This window comes from Natrix helvetica (genome assembly GCF_964273705.1).
Source record: "Natrix helvetica genome assembly, chromosome: 3".
Lineage (NCBI taxonomy): Eukaryota > Metazoa > Chordata > Lepidosauria > Squamata > Natricidae > Natrix > Natrix helvetica.
The window spans coordinates 138,519,134-138,544,760 of record NC_138549.1 but is presented as its reverse complement, the minus strand read 5'-3'; the positions used below and the strand labels follow the sequence as shown (position 1 = coordinate 138,544,760).

Here is a 25,627-nt window from a genome sequence, read left to right as displayed (position 1 = left end):
GCCGCGTTAAGAGTGGCATCCGCAGAATATTCTAGAGCCGCCATCAATTTTGTGACGTCCTGGTGAAGTCTCATGTCTTCAGGGGCAAGCCTAGCCTGTAGTTGCCTGAGCCAGACCAAAGATGTACGATTAAAGAAGGATGCCGCAGAGGCGGCACGTAAGGCCCAGGCCGCTGCTTGATGTGTCTTACGTATGACCATTTCGGCCTTGCGGTCCTCAGCCTTCAATCCCTCAGAAATCTCCGAAGGAATGAGTGCAGGGGATGCCAGGGCCGCAATGGGAGCATCCACAGAAGGAAATTGGAGAATCTTTTCCAATTCCGGAGTGGAAATGTATAATTTTTTGTCCCCATTGCTAGGGGGGGCCACAGCAGTGGGCTGCGCCCACTGTTTCTGAATGACATCGCTAAAGAGCTTGGGGCAGGGAATAGCTTCCTGTTCTGAAACCTGCTCTGCAAACAGGCGCTCCGTGGCATCCAATCCCACAGCGGTGCTATCCTGGGTGGTGGAACCGCCCATGTTAGTGGTAGCCTTGGCCTTAAATAATAAAGACTTAAATAAGGTTGGGCGAAATAACCCTGAGGAGGGTTGGTCCACTGGAATGCCCTCATCATCGGATAATTCAATATCTAACACCTCACCTTCCTCCATCAATGCAGATTCCTCACTATATTCAGAGGGAAAGGGTGAGGAGGGCTGGGCCTGGGAAGTGGAAGCCTCCCTAGGCGCTAACGAGGCCCTGGGGGTGTTGGATCTACGCTGTAACTCTGCATCCACCCCCCTCGAAATGGCATCAGATATCATTTGATAAAAATCTGGGTGAAGGCCCATTTCCTGGCCCTCCGTAGGCCTGAGGCCTGCAGCCGTGGGCGTGAAGGTTGCAGAAGGCCCAGCCATGGGTTGGGCCGAAGCCACGCCCTGTGCTGGCAAATCTGGGAAAGACTGGCCTTCTAAGTCTCCCTCCTCGGCAGATGGGGCCTGAGGTAAGGCGAGGTCCGGAGACCAGCCTCGATTGCCAGGAGAAGCAGGGGGGGGGAACGCGGTGTGGAACCCTGAGGGGTCAGCACCGGAGGCGAGGGATTGGCCGCCCTGGGGGCTCTGGATGGTGCCCTGGTTCTGTCCCTGCGCCTTTGGACCCTGTCTGGGGCTGCTGAGGAGGCCCGGGAAGCATGGGTGGAGGCCCTGGTTGCGGCCCTACCCACCCTGGGGGGAACATCAGCCTCGGATTCAGAGCGGGCCACATTGGTGGTGTTTACAATACCTCCAGAATTGGTGGATTCTGCCATACTAAATGCGAATGAAAGCGAAAAGCTCAATCTCCTCACAAAACACCTTTAACGAAGGCAAGCAGTAACACTGAGAAGCAGCTGCACCGAACTATCTCTAGCCGAGCGAACCAGGCAAGTGAGAAAATTGGGAGAGAGCCGTTGACGCAGCGTCGCTAATTAGGAGGGAAAGGAGGCCCCGCCTTCCTTCCCCCATGCAAAAGCGCGCGAAGAAATCAATCCAAAATGGCGCCCGCCATTCAGGCGGGACTTTTAAAATGCGGCTTGACTGCAGCGCTGTGCAAACAGCAGCGGAGAGCAGCGAAATTAGTCAGAAACCGATGGCATCGGGCTGGGAGAAAGATCGCACTTCGCAAAGTGGATCGCTCCCTTAAAGGCGCGGAACGGAGCGGCGAACCAGCCCCTGAGCGCAGCAATGCGGCTAAAAAGGCGGCGAACCAGCCTCTGTTACAGCCGAAGGAATAAACAGCAATCTCCAGCTGTGCGAGCTTTGCCGGAGATCAGCGTCTCGGCTGAGCTGTTAAATGAGCTCTTCTTTTCATTTCCAAGGTCCTAGTAAATCCAGGCTTAGAGGAATCCAAATCTTTTAACTTACTTTGTCGATTAGTCTAGAGAAGATTAGAATTGCGTCTCTTCAGGCTGGACTGAGTTAAAAAACTGAGTATTCCAGGCAGAGGAGGCGTGGTCATCTAATTTGCATAACTCAGTCTCTAGGCTAATGGACAAAGTTAACCCATGCTTGGATTCCCCAAGCAGCGCACAGGAGAATTACCAATTATGCATTTAATTTATGCAGTAATTAAGGATAGAGAAAATGCATGTAGCAAAGGAAATTCAACTAAATATTATTAGTAATAATTTCAGAAGACACAATGAATTTCTTGCAAAGAAATTGGATATTAGCTCTGTTCAATGTCAATACTTTTGAGACGTACGCTTTAATATATTGATGCTAGGTTAAAAAGTTCAAACTACATTATTCCCATATATTTTAATATGTACCAAATTTATATATGAATAATTGTGGATACTGACCTTGGATATCATAGTAACAATATATGTTAAGACACACACACACACGTGTATATGTATGTAAGATCATTTAACTATCAAAGTCAATGTTTCCCAAGTGTAGTAGCAATTTTCTGCCATGTGGCCTTTAATACCCAGAATTTGCCTCTCCGCATGGTCATTGTTAAGAATATTGGGAGTTGAAGGCCATACTTCTAAAAATTGCCAGGACTGGGAAACATTAAGTTTCTAGGTGCAGAAACCACAAAACATTGCTTAGTAACTTATCTATGATTAGTTAAAATGATTGTTTATATTTAATGCACTTAAAATTATTGACAAGGAGTTTCATTTACTATGTAATAGCACTAAATCTTGCCTTAAAGCTGCAATTCTTATGACTCTTCAGAATACATATACTTAAAACAGTAATATTTAAGGCTTATTTTAATCTTTCATTTACCATTGGTTTTTGGAAACAGCTTCTTGTTTATTTATTATTTATTTATTTAGTAAATTTATACATATTTATAATTCTACAAGTAATAGAACTATTGCATTTCCAGAGAACATTTTTCCACTAATACTATGGAAAACATTTTTGATAATATGAACTGATCTCCTTGCCAGTGCTTCATATTAAAAGAATCAATCAAATAGGAATAAAAGCTTCATTTTTTATAAATCATAAGAATCATAAGAATTCAGGTATATCCAAAGGCAAAGCATTTGAACAAGAAATGTAATAAGAAAGACTAAAACATTTGTCTTGCAAGGAGGAAAGTCTTTTACAAGTAAAATACTGTTTCAACTTTTAATTAACATTCAGTTGAATCAGTAGGCCAGTATTAGAAAGGATTGGAGAGAATCGTTAGTAGCCAAGTTTAAACATAATACAGGCACAGATAATGACGTTTTGATAAAAATGCTGCAGAATAGATTGCACCAAAATTTGGAACAAAAATATTAGAAAATGCTTCCAACTCAACCAGAAAAGCATAAGGATACCCATTAGCTAGCACTGCTATTTTGAATGAGTGAATTTAGCTAGAAGATTTGAAAAAGATTTTAATTATGATTAATGCTATTCCTACATTGCAATTTAAAAGATGCTGCTGGATTTAGAAGATGGCAAATAAATGATACATTTTATTACCTTCATCTCTTCTTCCATTTCAGAAAGCTTCCTTTCAAGGACTCGTTTTTCCTGTTCAGGAAATATTTTCACAGTGATCATCTTTCATGAGATTTGAGAAAGTACAAGAAATCTCATAGGCTTAAGGGTTTTCAAACACAATATAGTCCTACTCCAAGGCAAAAACATTTGTGCCATATAATACTTCCCCTTTCTCAACTCTTATTCCCATTATCCTTTCCTGTTTCTTTCAACCCCAACTTTGAACAGACACAGTAGCTATGTTCTTTCAATTTTTGATTCTATTTGTTTCTTCACATAACTGCACACTCAGACCAAATCTAATTTCCACATCTCACTGACAAGATAGGTTTTTTGTACTTAGACAACAAAAATGACACCGAAAAGGGCCAAATTCTTGCCCCAAACAACTAGATATTTTATTTAAATAATGGGAGCTATGCACTGGATATACCATTCCATAACAAACAATACCAATACCAGTGACAGACTCAAAAACCAACATTCATCTTTTTTTCAGAGAATAGCAGCAAAAAAGAAAGTGAGTGGATAGAATTAATTTATAGCCCATAGAGTTTTCATGTCATTTTGGTAAGATTGGATATTAGGCACACTACAAGACTATTAAAAGTCTTGTGTACTGACAGGCCGTGGAAGAAACAGAAATTTGTTACTGATGAGGTTTGAAAATAATTATGTAACATATATTAAACATATGTTTTACCTGTTGATCTGAACAACAGGTCATTCTTGACTTACGACCACAATTAGGACAAGTAATTCTGGTCATAAGTCAAGTCACCAGGGTGCAAATCCAGCTTAACCAACAAAGATTGGCAAAAGAAAGTGAGAAATTGTGATCATATGTCCACGGGACACCACAACTGGTTGTAAATGTTGCCAAATAGTCAAATTGTGATCATGTGACTGGAGATGGAGTGATGGTTGTAAGTTTCAATTCAGGTGATAACTGACATTTTCAGAGCTTTGTTAAATATTTGTTAAACAAGGACTGCCTGTATGCTGAAAAAGTTTTTTCAAACAATTATTCTCAAAAGTAATTGGAATATCAGATATTAAGCTGTACTTCAATGTATTTTTAACAATTTTGAAACAACAAATTATTCTTCAGGTTTTCAAAATCAAAATGTAATCAATAAATACTCTATTTGTTATATAGCATTAACTGCCACACAATGAGAGCTATGTCTAATATATAATATTATATTGATCATACTGCAAAATCCTGGCAATTATAATGAACTCTTTAAAAAATAAAATGCTTTAAAGTTAATAAAAATATCAGTAAGCTAGCCTGAGAGCTTATTGTCTAAGCATAAGTATCAGCTACCATTTTTTGAGGACAAGCCCTATTCTCCACCACCCTAAACCAATTAGGAAAGCAATTTCCAGCCTTTGCACCATGTATTCCATTACAAGTAGCATATAGCATCTTTTGTTGCTAGAAGTGATATTGTCAAATTCATTTGTTGAATTTTACTTCACTGTAAACAATCACCTCCACTCCAATTAGCTACTGTGTCCTGTGGCAGTTTCTACACAATGGATACCCTGGGCTATCCTCCTCCCCAGAAAGTAGGAACTTGAGATTTCCCCCCCCCCCCCCTTTATTTTATTCTACCTGCTCTCCTCCCTAGTTCTACTCTATTCTTTTTTTTTTTGTAATAATTTGTTGTTGTTGTTATCTTTTTATCACATATTACAATCTTTATATCAACAGTTTGTACAATGTTACATCGTCGTATCTATGTATGTTTTCCTCTCTTTACCATATATTACAATCCTTATGTCATCTTATCTATACATTTTTATGATATTTAACATATTTACCTACTTTTATATACAGTTCTATGTTTATTTATGTATATTGTTTTCGGCTTAATTGTTTTTCTTATTATCCAACCATTCATACCACTTATTCCAAATTTCGTAGTATTCCGATTCTTCTTTGTCCTTTAATTTTTGAGTTAGTTTGTCCATTTCTGCGCACTCCAAGGTTTTTTTTATCACTAATTCGTCTGGCGGTGTATTATTTTGCTTCCAGCATTGGGCAAAGGCAATTCTAGCTATAGTTAATATATGTGTTAGTAGATATTTAATTTTTTTTGTGTAGTTCCCTTTAATTATTCCTAGTAAAAAGGTTTCGGGTTTATACTTTATTTGTTCCCCCGTAATTTCTTGTGCCCACTTCCAGATTCTTTTCCAATATTTTTGCGATTCCGGGCATCTGCCTGCTCCTAGTATGTCTAAATCCTTAGCAATTATGAATAAGGGTAGAAAAGGAGCCAAAGAAAAGAATGGCTCAGGTTGCTAGTGATACTCTGGGCCTTTTCTTTAACAATTTAACTGTTGTATCAGTAAAAAGCTGAAACTTTTTTTTTACAAGTTCACCAATTAGCCAAATAGATTTTCCCCCTCCCCCACCTTTTCTGGATAAGGTGAAATTTATTAGTGCTCTACCAGTTTCCCTTTCTAGTCAAGTGAGAAGAATGGAAAAACGATCCCTCTTTTCCTTCTCCACCATTGGTCACATCACATAGGAAGGGAGAATAAAAGGGTGAGTTTGTAGAAGATGCTCCCACAAAATCGGACAGAACACCATGCTGTCAATAAAGAACAAAGGACTGAAATCTGGAAAGCAATTTCTTCAGCTGCCTTCATTTCCAAACAGTTTACACAGAGAGCAGCCAAATAGCTTAAGATGCAGTGTAGAAATATTTTGAGAATTCAATAAGTAACTTCAGGGGCAAGATATTATCCAATATGCTTTTGGAATCTTTTGCTAGGAAAAGAATAATCTTTCTGTTTTGCTGTTTGGTTTTCAAAATATTTATACAATCTGATTCTGAAAACACGTAAAGACATACCCTTTTTTCCATCTCAAGCATACTCGAACGATCTGAAGTTTTCTCCTGTTTCTGCTATTTAAAACAAACAAACAAACCACTTTGTTACAAAGTAATAATTTTTGCAGTGTTATTTAAAATAACAATCAAGTATTTATTAGAAATCCATAGCATACAAAGATTATTGCACTCAGTGTTTTTTCAGGTACTATTAATTCCAGGGACGTGCGGTCAGGGGAGGCAGGGGAGGCAGAGCCTCACCTCTCTTCATGAAATAATAGTATATAATATTATATACTATATATATATAATATTATAATATTATATACATCCGTCCGGCCGTGCCCAGGAGTTGCGGAGGTAGAAATGTTGTTGGCGCTCCCGGATGACGAAGCCACGAAAGCGACTGGGTCATTCCCCAGTCGCTTTCGTGGCTTCTTCATCCGGGAGCGCCGACAACATTTCTGCCTCCGCAGCTCCTGGGCGTGGCCGGACGGAGGTAGCCAGAATGGCGCCGAGGCAGTCCGGCGGGCAAGCGACCGAGGATCAGGCTGCCTCACTCGCTCTTTCGTCCACCCGGACCGCCTCGGCGTCGCTGTGGCTACCTCCGGCCGGCCGCACCCAGGAGCTGCGGAGGCAGAAATGTTTTCGGCGCTCCCGGATGACGAAGCCACGAAAGCGACTGGGAAACAACGAGAACCTTCCTGCCTCTGCTGGATTTCGCGTGCTCCTCGCGACTGCAATATGCAGTCGCGAGGAGCGCGCAAAGTCCAGCAGAGGCAGGAAGGTTCTCGTCATTCCCCAGTCGCTTTCGAGGACTGCGGAGCGTGAGCAGCCTCAGCCTCCAGCACACGTGGTCCCATTCCCCGCCTTCCTGATGATGTCACCAGCCTCACCAGCCATAAACCTCACCGCACGTCACTGATTAATTCTCTTATCAACAATAATAAGTTTTTTTTAAATTCCCTGCTTGTTTTTTTCCCCAGTACATGATTTCCTAGAGTTTCTTCACCTGAGCTAATTTGTCCATTTTTGACTTAATATCTGCGAGTTCCGTCTGGGCATCTTGCAGTTTAGATTTCAGTTTCTGGTTTTCAGTCAGGGCACTCTCATAGAGCTAAACAGAAAAAAAACAAAACAAAAGTGGAATTTTACCTCAGTATTGGATAATATTCCACCTATTGAACAATCGATGGTGACATATTGGAGAATGATAGTTTGCAAGACTTGCTATTTCAGATCCTTTAGAAGAACAAGTTTTACAGCTCAATTAATTTTCAGCCAACATCTTCAGGTAACTGTATAATTTCACAAGACCCCTGAATCACTCCAGGCACATCCTTTTACTTCATGTGGAAAGCATGGACTAAAAGTACTTATCATAGCACACTTTGAATGTTACCAGATACAATTCAGTTTAAAGTGATTGTTTGCACATTATTTCATATACCGTTTTGGTTATTGATCCTCCAAGTAAACTAAATATATGCTCAAATGCAACTTGGAAAGTTCTTTTAAAAATTAGACATTATATTAAAATGTTACACCAACAATTTCTTATTCCATACAAAGGGAACCGAATCAAAGTCAACAGCTCCATGGAAAAGGCAAACATAGGAATGCAAATACAGTTATTTGTAAACTTGTTTGAACCTGGACTTTAACATCATTTTCTTGATATATTTCTATTTCTGTGTTTTATTGGGGCTTTAAATCTGTATTACTTTATTGGTTTCTTCTCCAATGGCTTCCAGCTACATTCAAAACAGCTTTGTATTAACTGATAACAAGAAAACAGCGGGAATTAAAGAAGGGCTCAAGATAATCTTATCTAGTGATACAAAAAAGGTCATGTGGGAACTGGATATGCCTGCAAACATTCTCTTCGCAATTCCCAAAGACCTCCAAGTGGGTAAGTTGAATATTTTGTATTTGGCACTGGGAAAGGTTAAAGGAAAATAAGCCCTTGATGTTCTGATTCCCTATTAAAATCTCTTTATCACCTGCCTCCCATGGTACCTGATTCCCCTTGGCATGTGGCTATTGAGGTAGTGAGAGACGCCTAGTACAGGCTTCAAATGAAAAGAAAGAAAAAGAAAAGAAAAATTTGTCCCACCTTTTTATAATCCTTGCTACTCTCATCTTCTGTCCTGCTGCTGAGCGCGGCTCTTCTGGTATAGGCACTGGTGCGGCCTGAGGGTCGATCACTATAGGTGTCACTAGTGCCAGTGCTTGAACTTGCTGAATCCAGCCTGAAGTTAGATATGGTTTAAAGCAGCTTCATTCACTTTCAAAACCATTTACAACTTCACGGGGAAAAAAAGTTCTTATAGAAGAGATACTCAATGCAATGACAAAAGAATAACAAACTACTCAAAGTAATTTACCTGTAACCTAGCAGGGGTAGAAGTGAAAGAAAGAAAAGTTCATTCAAAACTGACAGGAGAATATAATATTCGAAAGACAAAGGAATTCAGGTGAGAGGTGACCATGCCGATCAGATAAAAGATGGTAGCCATGAAAATAAATACAGGTAGTCCTCGACTTACGATCACAATTGAGCTCAAAATTTCAGTTGTTAAGTGTGACATGTGTTAAGTGAGTTTTGCCTCATTATACAACCTTTCTTGCCACAGTTGTGAAGGGAATCTGGCTTCCCCATTGATTTTACTAGCCAAAAGGTAGAATAGGTGATCCACATGACTTTAGGACACAGCAATGGTCATAAGTGTGAAAAAGGTTATAGGTCAATTTTTTTCCGTGCCGTTGTAACTTTGAACGGTCACTAAATGAACTGCTGTAAGTCGAGGACTACCTGTATTAAGCCTCCTGGCTATAGTTCCATAAGCAATTAAGAAGAGGCAATTAGATGACATAAATAGATATCATTTAGTTTTAGATTAAAATAGATGATAGATGGATGGATGGATGCTCTAAAAAAAAGCATGAATTCTGAAAATCTTACCTGGAGAGTCTTTCATGCTGTAAATAGATATAAAAGAAGCTCAGATTAGCAGTGACAATAATAAATAGCTTTAGCATTATAGCTGGAAAGCTGAAAATATGATTATGAAAGTAAATGACAAATAACATAAATCCAGCAGCACAATATCTCTGGAATTCATCTAGAAAATCTTTGAACTATTAAAAAATATTGCAAAATACTGCAATATACCAATAATAGCAGATATTTCTGGCAACATCAGGATAACTCTGGTTAGACTAAAGTATCAACATGAATTTTAAAGAAAGTGTTTATATGGAACATATTTATATTAAATAAATGCAGAAGTGTAGTATTAACTGAAGATCTTTTAAAAGGTTGAAATCTCATTCTTATATGACTAACTAGCATACAGTCTTATATTTAAGCATTTGTCATTTGTTACAGAAGATGAAACACATATTCACATTCAGATAAGTACACTATTCTTTCTGGAGATCTAATGTCTAATGCCAAAGATTTTTCCTTTAAAATATATATATATCAAAGGAATATATTTGTCAATGTAAGTGGTTTGGTTTCACATTAATTATATAAATAGTTATAGAAAAATCTATGAGCATTTATCTACAAGAGAAATCTTTATGCACATAGAGATATTTTCATAAATAACTGAAAAACAGTCTTTTATCTTTACTGATAAATTCTGAGGTACTGTTTGTATATTATTAGTTCTCTAATGTAATTTTTTAAAATCAAAATTTTCATTTTTTTCAGTATCAATCTTAAACAAATCACATGTTCTCTATTTTAAATAGAAAACGTACTACAGTTAATTTAACCTAAGCAATGTTGATCACATTCTGATGTGCAGCTGCTGTTATTTGTTTTCAACTCTGAAACAGAACTTTTACAATTTATGTACATACTACAAAATTCACACCAAAGAAAAATATGTTCTAAACTTTTCTTTATAAACTGAGTAATTTAGAAAGCAATTAAATAAAATAATCTAGGCTTTAGGATTCAAAGCCAGATTAGCTTTCTAAATTTCACTCTCAACTTAAATTTATAAAGTAAATTATTTAGAAGTAAAATCTCATTTTATGACAGTTTTAAAAGTCATGTTTATTTTAACAAGCAAATTGTTTTCTGGCCATCAACATTCCATTATCCAACATTTGGATATTTTTCTGACAATGGCTCTAACAAGCTTTGCTGCTTAGAATAACTTAATAGAGTTCACCATTATTTTGTATCTTAGGCCCAAGTTTCTTTTTCCAAAACTAGAGAAATGCGGAGGTATATGAAAACTCATATCTATGCTTAACAAAATAAAATTATTTTAAATGAAAGTTTTCCATAATATGTCAAATATGGAGATAATCCACTTGAAGTATTATAATGTAAGTACTTATATTCTACAAAGCAAAATAATAGCATCTAGCCATCCTTGTTTGGGCTTGCAAGTTAAGCTGGACTGAGGCTGGTTAGGACTTGGTTGGGAGATCACAATAGAATTCCTTTCTAGCTGTAAACTACACTGGGAAGTAAAAAAAAATATTCTGGAAGAATGCAGCAGGAAATGATTTCTGTTATGCAGAAAATTGCATGGATAGGACCATGTAGCTGCCAATCAAGCACCACTAGGAGATTTTACTTAGAATACTTTCAAACAGAAAAATTGTCAAAAGAAGAAGCACAATTCCAATCGGAGTTTTATTTATTTATATTTTATTTTATTTGTTAGCCGCTCCCTCTCCACAAAGGGACTCGGGGCGGCGTACAATAAATAAAAGCACATATATATATTACACGGAGGAGGTAATAACCATTACAAGACATAAAATAATAATAACTAGATTAGGAATTAAAATACCCAGTTTAAAATTACAAATTTAAAAAGACTGTCAGGAGGAATGAGATGGAACTATGGTTGAGCCAGGCCAGATAGTTGAAAAAGGTGGGTCTTGAGTTTTGAACGGAAGGAGCGGAGGTCGGTGGTAATCCTAATGTCGAGGGGGAGGTCATTCCAAAGGCCCATCACAGAGAAGGCCCTACTCCTGGGTGTCGCCCTCTGGCATTGTTTAGTGGACGGCACCCGGAGAAGTCCCTCTCTGTGAGAGCGAATTGGTCGTAGGGATGTATGGGGCAGGATGCGATCCCGCAGGTAGCTAGGTCCTGTGCCATGGAGTGCTTTGAAGATGGTAATCAAAACCTTGAAACGCACCCGATAGGCCACAGGAAGCCAATGCAGCTCGCGCAGGAGAGGTGTTATATGGGAGTATCTAGTACTCCCCATAATCACCCGCGCGGCCGCATTCTGGACCAACTGTAGTCTTCGAGTGCATCTCAAGGGAAGCCCCATGTAGAGAGCATTGCAGTAGTCCAGGCGGGACGTCACCAGCGCATGGGTGACTGTGCGTAAGGCATCCCGGTCCAATAGGGGGCGCAATTGGCGCACCAGGCGAACCTGGTGGAACGCCCCCCTTGCCACGGCTGCAGCATGGTCCTCCATGGACAGCCGGGCATCCAGGAGGACGCCCAAATTGCGCACCCGCTCCATGGGGGCCAGTTGTTCGCCCCCAATGGCCAGAGATGGAAGCAACTGGTTGAACTGGGGGGCCGGAAGCCACAGCCACTCCGTCTTGGAGGGGTTGAGTTTGAGTCTGTTGTCACCCATCCAGACCCGTACGGCTTCCAAACACCGGGACATCATTTCGACGGCCTCGTTGGGGTGGTTCGGGGTGGAGATGTACAGCTGCGTATCATCAGCGTACAGATGATATCCCACCCCAAAACCACGGATGATCTCGCCCAGCGGCTTCATATATGTGTTGAACAGGAGAGGCGAGAGGACCGACCCCTGTGGCACCCCACAAGTGAGGGGGCTCAGGGTCGACCTCTGCTCCCCTGCCAACACACGTTGCGTCTGGCCGGAGAGGTAGGAACCGAACCACCGTAAAACGGTGCCCCTAACCCCCAACCCCTCCAGCCGGTGCAAAAGGATACCATGGTCGATGGTATCAAAAGCCGCTGAGAGATCTAATAGGACCAGGATAGAGGAACAACCCCTATCTCTGGCCCTCCAGAGATCATCTACCAACGCGACCAAGGTCGTCTCCGTGCTGTGCCCGGGTCGGAAGCCGGACTGGCACGGGTCTAGATAATCATTTTCCTCCAGGTGACGTGGGAACTGTTGGGCCACCACACTCTCTACAACTTTCGCTAAAAAGGGAAGGTTGGAGACAGGACGATAATTGGCTAGCTCCGTTGGGTCCAGGGAAGGCTTCTTGAGTAAGGGTCTCACAACCACCTCTTTCAAGGCGGCCGGTAAAGACCCCTCGCCCAACGAAGCGTTCACTAGTCCCAGGAGCCAGTCACGTGTAACCTCCCAGGATGCCAGTACAAGCCAGGAGGGACACGGGTCCAATGAACATGTGGTAGGTCGTAGTCGCCCACGTAACCCGTCCAAATCCTCAATGGCAACCAAGTCAAACTCCTCCCAGAGTGGTCTCTCAAGACTCGCCTTGGGCGTCCCCCCTAGGCCACTGAAAGGGACCCATTCCCTCCGGATTTGAGCGATTTTATCTTGCAGATATTTCCCAAATTCCTCTGCCCTGCCCTGTAAAGGGGCTTCCCGCGGCCTCTGCGACAGAAGGGAGCGGGTCACCCGGAACAGGGCGGCAGGGCGGTTATCTGCGGACGCGATAAGAGCGGCACAATGTCGACGTTTGGCCGCTCTTATCGCCACAAGGTATGTCCTTAAGTAGGTTCGTACCTGTGCTCGGTCAAGTTCGGAGTACTGAGGCAGGCTAGTTTTCTCAAATAACATTGCTATGAAGGAAGTATCGTGTAAATATGCAACATTCATCTATTTAAGAGGAGTACACTGCAAGGACTGTATTTACTCAAAAGAAAGAGAATCCTGCATTTCCAGCAGCTTTTCTGTTTATTCTATTATCAGTACATCTCCTATTTTAAAGACAAATTGTAGGAAAAATTAATCTTTCTAGCAGACAAAGTTGATATATTGTTCTCAAGCCTATCATGTATTCAAATATAAATGTAAAAAAAGTATATGTGAGTGTATGCATGTGTATAATCTATAATTTCTATGATTGAGGCATAGTAGATATGGCATCTTTTCCCAGTAGTATTTTACTGAAAATGTATGTCCAGTTTTATATTTTAATTAAATACTTTTTGAGCATTACATGACAATACAGTTTAGACGCGGTACAAAGAGACGCGGTACAGTTACAGCGAACAGAATGAAATAATTTCTTAAAGCAAGGGCTTTAATTCTGACCACACTTTTCAGGAATTATGTTTATTGAAACAAAAAGAATTGTAACTCAGCTTTTGCAAAGTTAGTCAAGTGAATAAAAAAAAATATGTAAATCATAGGAAATTATTTGACCTTTCCTATAGTACCCATTGGAAAGCTCTAACCTCTTCTGTACTTGTAATCCGTACCAGTACTTGGTTTGTTTTTATCCCACATAAACCACAATTGCATAACAATGTTTTTTAAAGCTGAGACAAGAATGAGTTTCTGTGTTGTAGACTGCTTTTTTATTTAAAGCCAAGCCTCTACTTAATGCAGCATTGTTAACGGATGCATTTTAATCAAAACTGCAAAGCAGCTTGCATGATATATCCGGAAAATTGCTTACAGGTTTTCTCAAAGAAAATAAAAGGCAAATATTAATTTTGTATGGCAATTAGAATGTTAGGTAAAGAAAATAGACCTTTCCTTATTTGTTTTGGTGCCTTCAAATCAGTCTAATTCCTGACAAATGCGTGGACAAGTTTTCTTTACAAAATTTCAAAAGTGGTTTACCATTGCTTCCATCCTAGGACTGAGAGGTAAATGACTGGCCCAAGGTTGCACAGCTGGCTTCGTGCCTAAATGGAACTAGAAGTCACACTCTCCCAGTTTTTAGCCTGAGATCTTTAATCACTAGGGTAGATAACAACCTAAGGCTGTCATAATTATAGAAGTCTACCATTGATGATGGTCCACAAACTGTAGTCGATACAGAATGTGACTGCTCTCTCTGAATTTAGGCTATTAATAGAGTTGAAAGGGAATCTTGAAAATCACATCATAGCATAACAGAAACAATATGTGTTTCTTTGTACATTAGTTTCTTCTACATCCCTCTGTAAGAGTAGATGCAGGAAACAAAGAGAGGGAATGTGTCAAACACTTAGCTAATAACTGCGAGTTTATATTTTGTTTCCTGGATAGAAAGCTGCCGCAAAACCAAAAGAGAAGCAAGTTTAAAAGCAGTAACTCAGCCAATCTACAAAATGCTAAAAAGAGCCCCTCAGAGAATTTTCTCAAACTCTTTTTGGCTGACCCAACTGTGAGTCTGTGGCAGTAGTGAAATAAAGAAAAATTGACAAATGAAACTGCATTGCTATGTATTTTTTAGTTTCACTGTGCTTCCTTTATTTCTGTTTTTAATAAAAAGGAACAGGGCTAGGTACTGGAAATTCTGCAATGTTGACAACAAAGGGATTGTAAAGAGCCAGTAAAAACATACCGTTTTGATTGTAGATAATGTATAGGATTATGGGACATTACAAACTTACTTTTAAAATTCAAAAGCATTCACAGATGGCATAAGTGTAATTAAAAGCATATTCTTGAAATTTTTACAACAAATGCAATTTTGAAATGGGGAACAAGGGCATAAATAGCTATTTACTCCCCCCCCCCCCCAAGAAAAAAACTTCATTAAATTGGCTTCAATTATTTACTTCTGTTATTAGTACTTAATCAGTGGTGGGTTTCAAATTTTTTTAGAACCTCTTCTGTAGGTGTGGCCTGCTTTGTGGGAATGGCTTTCTGGCCATGTGACCGGGTGGGAGTGCCTCGCCAGCCATGTGACCGAGTGGGAGTGGCTTGGCAGTCATGTGACTGGGTGGGCGTGGGCAACTTGTAAAATGTGGTGAAACTCACTTAACGCTCTTGCTTAGCAACCAAAATGTTGGCTCAGAAACTCTGGCATTTGAAGCACGCAAGTCTTAAAGCTGTCAAGTTGCAAGACCTTTGCATCCCTAACCCTTTAGAAAAAAACCCCAGGGCTGTTCAAACTTGACAGCTTTAAGACTTGTGGACTTCAACTCCCAGAATTCCTCATCTTGCTCTTCATCTTGATGATGTGCGGATGGGCGGGGGGAGGGAGCTGGAACCAGTTCTAAATGGCACTGTAGGTTTGTGGAACCTCTTCTATAGAAGAGGTTAGAACTGGCAGGAACCCACCCCTGTACTTAATCCAAAAAAGGAACAGGGAAAGGAGAAGACTCTAATATGTATGTTTTTGCAAACAAAAAAGATTCCAATACAATTTCCAACAGCTGGGTTCAAAGATTACAAAAATACTTTAAACTCTGTACCAGAATTTCTTTTGCATCATGGTGTTCTAAATATTGTGCCCAACTATTGTGCTCCAATGCAGGAAATAAGCATACTCATTCCTAATACAGTTGAAATTGCCTAGAATTTGCCAGCCAGCATAGTGGGAGTTGAAATCCATGTCTTAAAGTTACCATATTTGAGAAACACCATTTTCAAGTTACCTCTTTTTTCTCAAGTTCTTGTTATATTTTTGTCTGTACCCTAAATGCATTTTAAGTATTTTTAAGTAAAGAACTAATTTAGTGTGCTACTTTAGAAAGCCTTGGAAAACTCTAAAGCAAAAAGAAGGAAGGTTTAAGCACATTCTTATTTTACTATTAATATGCAATTTCTATTTCTATTAGGAAATTATTTTCTAATTCAACACTGCCCTTCAGTTAAACATTAAAAATTAGGAATTATGTCATAGCTTTTCTATAATGTTCTGTCATTAGTAATAAAAGTAAACCTTAGCAGGAAAATATGAATTGGAAAATGTCAAGGAAGGAACAATTAAGTACATGATTGTTAACATAATTATGCACAATTGTTCCTTCTTTGATGTTTTCCAACTCATATTTTCTTGCTAAGGTTCACCTTTTACTACTAATAATTATGCGGCGATAGTATATGATTTGTTATATAATTTCAACTTCTATTGTTACTTCATTAACTAATAGTTTTAATTCCCAATAAGTCTAGCCCAACATGGGTTTAACATTTAATAAATAGGTAATCAGACTCAAATCTGATGAATAAGATTCTCTAAATTTATATTACAAGGTTATAGTTGTGCTTATTTTTCTCATTTTGTTCTCCCGGGGGTCATGAATTCAATAAGCATACATGCTATGAAAACTGGGCCTTCTCCCTTAAATGCCATTTAGAGTTAACATCCGAGAAATGCAAAATAGACAACTCCCAAATTGTTGCCCAACCTGGAAATTGTTCCCTGAGGATAGGATAAGCATATACAAATATACAGCAAAAGAAATCTCGATTAATGGAGCCTGGTTTCCTTCCTTAATTAGTTCTGGTTTATTTAGTCTTTATTCTCTCTTCTGAAGCCAAAAAGAACATTTTTACTGAAAAAGCTGAAAAACGTTGTCAGATGTTACAATTAGCAATCATACAGCTGAACTCTTTATTACGTTGTTTTATATTTGCTTTCAAGCAAAGGGCTATGCATTTACACAGGAAACATGTACCTGACCTGAAGATTATTCTTCTGTTCGCAGTTGAACTCTGATAACTATGAAGGACTAGCCCCGACATTTTAGTATTTTGGAAATTCTGAGTGATTGGAATGTTTTCTTAAACAGATTAAAGGAAGAAAGCCTTAAAGGTCTTCTCTTATTTCTTAATTTTTGTAGTCATCATCTTCTAGAAATGAAACTGCATTCAATATATGCCTTCAAGTAACATTATTGGTATCGTTGCTATTGTGTCTTACATCTGACCTTCCCTTGGGCAAATGATTAGGAAAAGGAACAGACAGGTCTTTCATCTCACACAGAACAGCTGTTCATATAAATATATCACTGTAATTCTAATATGGTATTTATGGGAGTAATATAAAGTGTTTTTAACATCAATAATATACCATATTTATGAATGTGGATTTTGATAAGAAAAAGAGAAGATGACCAATTTTAATGTAGCAAACAAGTTCTAGCATTGTTCTGCCACTTCAAGAGTAAAACTGGAATATGGTTGATTATAGCATAAGGTGGCTATTCAAAAATCATAATCAATTCTGAAACCTAAAAGAACTAACTTTCTTCAATTATATCTTCCAACATTGGCAGTATGACTATTATTTATGGAAGCTATTTACTGTTTTACACTTTTCACCATTAATTAGAACAGTGGTGATAGAAAGTAAACACTTAATACAAAGAAAATTATAAGAATAAGAAGAGTTGTCATTAATGATCTTAAATGTTCACAAACATTTTGAAAGCCAGATTGGTCTAGTGGTTAAGGTACCAGGCTAGAAACTAGGAGATTATGAGTTCTAATTCTGATTTAGGTATGAAAGTTATCTGGGTGACTTTGGATCAAAGTCATCCAGCTGGCTTTCATACCTAAGCCTATGATTTAGTACTTGGCTGGCTTTTGTACCTAAACCTGTGATTGAAAGTTCGGGTAGCAAGTTGGTCAGTCAATTCCTGTCACAAATAGATCAGCACTTAGCTGATATGAAAAAAAAAGCAGACTCTACACTTGCGGGAAAATGCTATGATGAACATTTTTAAAAAAAGGATTCATGAATATTTCTACTTTTCTTTTGTTTGTATATATTAGATTTCATTTTGTGCAACATACATGTTTAATGCATGAGCCACAATTAAACACTGAGGAAGTTACATTTCAAAATTTGTGTAGTACTGTATCCAGTTTTGATCAGCACAATATAAAAAAGATATTGAGACTAGAAAGTGTGTAGAAAACAGCAACAAAGATGATTAGGGGACTGGGGGCTAAAACATATGAAGAACAGGAATTGGGTATGTCTAGTTTAGTGAAAAGAAGGACTAGGGTGACATGATAGCAGTGTGCCAACATCTAAGGGGCTGCCACAAAGAAGAGGGGTCAACCTATTCTCCAAAGTGGCTGAAAGCAGAACAAGAAACAATGAATGGGAACTAATCAAGGAGAGAACAAACCTAGAAATAAGGAGAAGTTACCTGACTGTTGAACATTTAATCAGTGGAATGGTTTAACTTCAGAAGTTATAGATGCTCCAATACTGGAGGTTTTTAAGAAGAGATTGGATAACCATTTGTCTGAAATGATAGTTTCCTGCTTGAGCAGTGGATTAAACTAAATTAGACTAAAATACCTCAAAGGCTCCTTCCAACTTTTATTCTGTTATTTTCTTACTTATTGGGTTTGTACGGCTACCCAACTCAAACTATGTGATTACATAAGGACAAACAGAAAAAAAAATCCATACAACATTAAAAAGGTAATACAATAAAAAAAAATAGCAACTAAGCAAAATAGTTAAATAACAAAAATAGGATTCAATTTAACTGGATCCAAATGCCTTGGAAGAAGACAGAAGCTTAATGGTTTTTCTAAAGGCAAAGAAAATTTGGACCTGTTATATATCAAAGGGAAGATCATTCCACGGGGATAGTTATAGAAAAGTCATATAGTATTTCCTAGATCCCATGAGAAAAAGTTTAAAAGAGGGAACTGGAGAATGCCCCCCTATGGAACACAATGGCAGCAAATATCCTATAATAACCAACATCTTGAATCACACCCAGAAGCTTATCGTGAACCAGTACAGCCTGCAGACTGGTGGTGTTACATGGGCAGGATGAACTGTGTCTATTGCTATCTACACTGCTGCATTATGGACCAACTGAAGTTTCTGGATAATCTTCAGAGCAGCCCCATGTAGATACCATGGCAATACTACTTTGCGAAGTCACTAAGATATGAATGATCTTGAGCAAGACCTCCCAGTCCAGGAATAAGCACAGGTAGCATGCCAGATGCAATTGTAGAATGTTCTTCTTGGCCATGGTTGCCCACCTACTCTTCAAGTAGAAGCTGCGTATCCAGGAGAACCCTTAGATGTACACCAAGTCTGAACAGGGCAGTGTCATTCTATCCAGAACTAAAGATGGGAATCCTCTAGTTCCCAGATCCAGGGAATCTAGAATCCATAGCTACTCAGTCTTGGCAGGGTTGAGCCACAACCTCTTTTATCGTTTCCAGCTATCATACCTATCAGACATTAGGACTCTCCTCAGCTTCACTTAGATAGTTGGCAACAGAGATGTCATTTGCAACTTGGTATCATCAACATATTGGTGATACATCAACTTGTACTGATGGATGCCCTCAACTAGTGGTTACATGTAGATATAAAAAAGAGGGGGGAGAAGGTAGAGTCTGTGGTAGCCCACAAAAGCGGGGGGGGGGGGGGAATAACCTTGAAAATTCCTCTCCCATCAACACATACTGGGCCTCAAAGAGAACCAACGTACAATGTTGTCCACCACTCCCATCCCCTGATCCAGAGGTATACTATGGGCTAGGCTAATGGCATAAAGGCCACCTAGGATCAAGAAGGTCCAGGATTAATGCATCACTCCCATTCTAAGCTTGCAATAGGTCATCAGCAAGCACAACCAAACCCATTTCAGTACTGGTCTGAATCTCAACTGGAAATATGAACTGCTTCCTCCAAGGCCCTCTGAAACTATAGGTCCACAGAAGAGATTGTGGGAAACTGGATGAAAATTGTCCAAGGATGATCTCTTAGTCCAAGGATTATCTCTTGAGGAAGGGGCATATCACCATCTTTTTCAAAGCTAGCAGAACCATTTCCTCCCCTCCAAAGGCATTTACCACCACTTGGATCCATTCACATATGGATTCTTGGAGGCCTCAATCAACCACGAGGGACATGGATGTAATACATATGGCAGACACCTATATCTCCAAAGTTCCTGGTCCAGTTCCTGAAGACTAACTGACTTGAACTCACTCTAGAAGACTTGCTTCAGTCACCTCCATAGGATTCAAACTTAGGGTGAAACTGAGCAACTTTATTCACCAAATGATGAGAAAAGCTCCACAGTGAACCTGTAATTGCTCCACCAATTCTTCCTGACTCAGAAAAGCCTGCTAGCTGACACTAAAAGATGTAGTAAGGTAGAAAATAAGCTTTTTTCATTGCCCATTCTCCCACAAGCAAGAGTCCACCAAAAGTTCTTACAGGCAGTCTTCACTTAACAACCTTAATTGGGATCATACTTTTTGTTCCTAAGTGAAGCAGTCATTAGGTAAAACATCACATGACTAGACCATTTAGCGATGGGATTTCCAATAGTCATTTTCCAGTTGTGGTCCTCATACTTCTGCTCTGCCTTACTGTGTGATGCCCTACTGAGCTTCAATTTCCATCCTCCACCTATCTCCTCACCTCCTCATTTTTGGCCACCTTGCTGTCCACCACTCTAGCCATCTTGCACTGGGACATTGCTGCTGTCCCCAGCTGCCCTCCATCTTTTTCCTCCCTCTGCTGACAAGGCACACCAGACTGAAGCATTTGTTGGCCATGTGGTAGACATAAGTATTTAGCAGCTGCTTTGGCTTGGGTACACTTGGTCAGCAGTGGGACAAAAATGGCAAAGGGCATTGGGGAGTCAGAGATGGTGGAATACAGGCTGGCAGAGTGCAGGTCAGAGTACAGGGTGGCCAAAAGGCCAGAGATGGTGGAGATAGCAATGGAGGGAGTTGAAGTGCACCTGCAATTATAAATGCCAAGCACCTAAATTTTGATCATGTGAACACAGTGATGATTCAACAGTCATAGTCAGTCAAAGACCAATCCTAAATACCATTTGTTCAGTGCTTTGAATGGTAACTGAACAGATGGTTAAGAAATGTACTTGCATCTTTTGGATTTGCTCCCTGTAAAATGCCAAGGGCATTCTTGATTGATTCTCTTGTAGGCCCTTTGAAAACCAGGGGACCTCACAGAATCTGTGCACAGAGACAATCCTCAGGACAATCTGTTGCCATAGCCTCCTTCCAAATGGTGACCAAGGCCTCAACTGAACTGTGCATAAAAATTTCAAGGAAAAAAAATCTAAATTCTCTATGCAGCCCAAAAGGGCCCACGATGCCTGGGATAGGCAATTTCACTTTACACGTACTAAATTGAATCCCAAATCCCAGAGCTACAAATTTTGATTTATTGCTTCATTTCATGTCTATCAGTAAAACTTCAGGCTTTGCTTCTTTAAGGATTTTGCTATAGTATGAAAACTCTGAAATCCTGGTTTTCTTTGTTCTTCTGAAATTTTGTTGCCTGCTTTTTCATTCTATAGCTGAACACTGTGTAAAATAAATCATTTCCACCGACACTCTCTGAACTTGTTTCATCTTTCTCTCGCTAATTTGAATGTGTTACTTTATAAAACCATTATTTCATCTTATTGAAACAAATATGTTGCTCTTGCAATTCCTCGCCTCATATGCATTGCAATGAACAAGATAAATTGTCACAGATAATTCTTTTTTATTTGATTGCTCTTATGTTAATTTCAAATATTCTTTGGGCCATCTTCCCCATAGACTGTCAATTGCTCATTATTTGTTTGTCCTTATGCCTTAAGTCTTCAACAGTAATATATTCTGTAGTATTGAATGGTCATTATAGTTTTTGTAGTTCCATTTTTGGATTTTCAGAATGCATCAGCCTGTTTTAATAGTTTGGTGCTGCTGTAGTCTCCAGAGCTTGGCAACAATTTGGAAGTGGTTTATCACTGCCTTCTGGGAGGTTTCTTTTCAACATTCTAGTCTTGCTAATATTCCTGAAATTGTCATGTAATATTACATCTAAATACTAATCAGAATAGACCCTGCTTAGCTTCCATGATTAGCCAAAGTCAGTTAGGTGCTGCTACCTAAAAGGTAAAGGTTCCTCTCAAACATATGTTCTAGTCGTTCCCGACTCTAGGGGGTAATGCTCATCTCCATTTCAAAGCCAAAGAGGCAGTGCTGTTTGAAGATGTCTCCATGGTCATGTGGCCAGCATGACTAAACGCTGACGGCGCATGGAATGCTGTTACCTTCCCACCAAAGATGATTCCTATTTTTCTACTTCCATTTTACATGCTTTCAAACTGCTAGGTTGGCAGTTGGACAAGCTGGACAAGCAACGGAAGCTCACTCACTTACGTGGTGCTGGATTCAAACCGCTGAACTGCCGACCTTCTGATCGACAAGCTCAGCGTCTTCACCACTGATCCACTATGTCCTGATGCTATCTACACTGGCCCTAATCTAATAAAAATGCTGAAATAAATGTCTCCACATCTACCAACCACATTAGAATTTAAAAGAGGAGATACACTGCAAAAATATAGTCCTAGAGCAAATAGTTTCAGGTGACTCAAGCAAATGAACAGAGTTTTAAGGGGAAACCAAAGATGCAATCAAGTTAAATCTCACAAAGGCACAAATCAGTCTCAAATTATTCTACTTTGGATACATTATTCAACTCCCTGGAAAAGGCTCTACTGGTGGGAAAAGTAGAAGAAAAGAGAAGTACAGGACAACCAGCAACCAAAGTGGATGGATTCAGTTGCAGTAGCAATTGGTGCAACCACTAAACGATCTGAAAGACCAGATTAGAGATAGATCATCATGGAGGAAATCTATCTATAAAGTCACTAGGGGTCGATGCATAATGATATATAATCAATTCATAACCGTAGAGTAAACGTTCAATTGATTTGTGTGTTGGGGAAGTCAAAAAGAGTTTAAAAAAGTGCAGGAGGGCCAAAACCCCAAACCAAAGACATTCATTTTTAGTTTCGTGCAGGTATTACATGTACTGTTTATTTTAATACAATTTTCCAATCTATGATCGGTTTATGTTTAAGTTTATTCTGCAATTATGCAAATCAATTTCATTTTAAAATTAAAGTGTTTAAATAGGATTGACATAGTTCTATGTTGTAATGATATAGAAGAGAAGCAAGAAAGCTTCAAACAAAACTAAAAGAGGATAATAAGCATGTAGCTGAAGGGTGTCTTTTTAAGTTGTTTACCATTGGCGTAACAAAGGACTGATTTATTTCCTTAACAATGAATGTTGATGAGCCTCTTAATTGAAAGAAGAAGAAATGCTTCATTAAGCATCAACTAAATAGAGAATATAGATACCGTCATTTTACATGGTTTCACTGCTTTTCAAACTGGAAGATATTAATACTCTCGGTATTGCTACTGAAGGGAGAAGAGAGGTCAGAACAACAGCAAGAAAATTGACTGCAAAGGGATAAGACACAAGAAGGCAGGAAGAAAATAAACGCAAGGTCACTTCAGAAAGCTGGATTGAGGTAATGAAAACTACTAATGAGGCACAAAGAAGCAATGCGGAGCGGTTACAAATACATGGTAATAGGAATAGTGGGATAGGAATTCCTGGGGACATTAACTAACAGCAAAAACAACATGTGGCCTTACAAGTTTAAAAACAATTGTTAACAATTGTAAAATTTTCTCCAGAGATAAATTCTTAGCCAAGAGAAACATTCTTCATGACTTGAAGTTAAAGAAAGTAATTCATATTTTCCATCAAGTTTGCAAAACAAACAGAAGTAAACACATACACCATAACATTATAAAATAAGTATTAGATGTTAATTTGCCTTTATTGGATTCTTTAGAACTGTTTTTAAATCTTCATAATGTGATTATACTGTATGAAAAGAAAACTGCCCACATCATTTTAGCACTAAAGTAAATTTGTAGGGGATGTTTGGGAAAATGAGAAGATCTGGGATTCAGCGTATCCAAAAACTCCCTTGATTCACCCAACATCATGGAAGCCCATAGCTTTCATCACAACAAGTAGAACACTCCTGGTGGAGAGCGAAGTTCATAACATTCCAGATTAAAGGAGTGCAGTCTTTTTCCCATTTTTGTCACAGCAAAATTTCTTTAATCTGGTTTTTTTCTTTTAAAAATAAGACAATGTGGACACTACATTTCTGTGGGAAGTTTGTAATGATCATTGCTATACAGAAACATTTCAAACTGTTCAGTATTCCCTAGTGGATATAAAGTAGAAATCGTGTTTTGATCAATTAATATTACCTTGTCTCTTTTTAAACTTCTGAGACAGAAAAGGAGCAATTCAAGGAAATGTCTGAAGAATTTGAGTCCTCAAGTTTCTCTATAATGCCTACTTGCAAATGGGACTCTTGTCATTTGAAGAAATAATATGAAACAATGACAACTGTTGTATGAGAGATCCAGGTTATTTTAGAGTATTACACTTCATATTATTCCATCAATATACTTCCAAACTTTAAAATGAAATTTTTAAATATGTTAGACTTGAGAAACACAGCAGTTTAACAAGCTGTTCAGGTTTTGTCTCATTTCTATTTTAAAAAAAACTATGTGCTGGTACAAAATATGTAGCTAACGCAATTCCTGATCTTTATGAAGAAATAGGAGGCAGCAGCTACAGATCAAATTAAGATGTTTCATGTCATTGAAGTCTCCTTCTATCATAGAGACTTGTTAGGGCTTTCCTGTACTCCAAGACTTTGAGATCAGAAACAGACTATGCACTGAGACTACATTTAGGAAGATATATGTAATGTGTAATTAAGACAAGTCCTTAGAAGTTGAAATAAATATATAGAAATTAAGTGACTGCTTACTCTGAACGTCTTTGCAATCGGGGAAGGAGATGATGGGGGAGAATCAGACTGAGACTTTTTGCTTCGAGTATACTCCTTATTCCTGGTATACAAGGAAGACATGGTCCATTCAGGGTGGTAGCAAGGCAATTTTCAGTAGCAATAAGATAGTACTCCTCTGTCTCTGGCTGAAGATGTATAGTGATGTCTAAAGTAAGAAGAAACTGTTTTGACAATTACAGTGTTTTATCCATTCTTCAAAGTTTTAAGTTTCTAAGTATCCAGATAATGCCCGTAAAAAACATATTACAGTCAGCAGTATTCCATAATTCTTTAATCATGGCAAGATAGAACCAGGGAGCTTCTGTAATCATACAAAGCCAACGTCAAAACTAAATCAGTTCTCAGATTTTCCAAAATATTTCTTCCTAAACAACAGTTTCCATACAGCAAAGCCAGGATGTTTCTAGATAACCAAAAACAAAAGAAATCTGATCACAAAAACAACAAACCCTAAAGACTGGTCATTTGTCCAGCTAGGAGGAGATTTCCATGAAGAACATTTTTAATCCACAGCATTTAAGAGGCAGATCTTCATTGCTGGAACTGAGCTGCATCATCAGTGAGAAAGTACAAATAAGGAAGGAATGCTGCTTCAGAAAAGGGCAATCCAGATGAAGCTGTGTTTTGTTCCGTCCTCCAAATCAGGAACGCCTTCACACACTTGTATCTTCCCTCCCCTTTTGCTATTTTCTGACATT

The 25,627-nt window shown here is 38.9% G+C and overlaps 1 protein-coding gene across 11 annotated transcripts in view; it reads right to left on the bottom strand.

The window, feature by feature from the left end:
• Positions 1-25,627, bottom strand: part of PPP1R12B (protein phosphatase 1 regulatory subunit 12B) — a 126,923-nt gene that overhangs the window by 22,049 nt on the left and 79,247 nt on the right. For 6 of the 11 annotated variants that reach the window (XM_081947509.1, XM_081947514.1, XM_081947513.1 and 3 more), the window contains 5 exons: positions 9,285-9,301; positions 8,436-8,571; positions 7,332-7,436; positions 6,341-6,394; positions 3,453-3,503 (listed from right to left, as the gene is read on the bottom strand). In XM_081947509.1, the coding sequence (XP_081803635.1) occupies positions 3,453-3,503; positions 6,341-6,394; positions 7,332-7,436; positions 8,436-8,571; positions 9,285-9,301 (363 nt within the window). Of the gene's footprint in view, positions 1-3,452; positions 3,504-6,339; positions 6,528-7,241; positions 7,437-8,435; positions 8,572-9,284; positions 9,302-25,627 lie in introns of those variants that run through there. The other 5 variants (XM_081947512.1, XM_081947515.1, XM_081947516.1 and 2 more) reach the window with 4 other exon arrangements.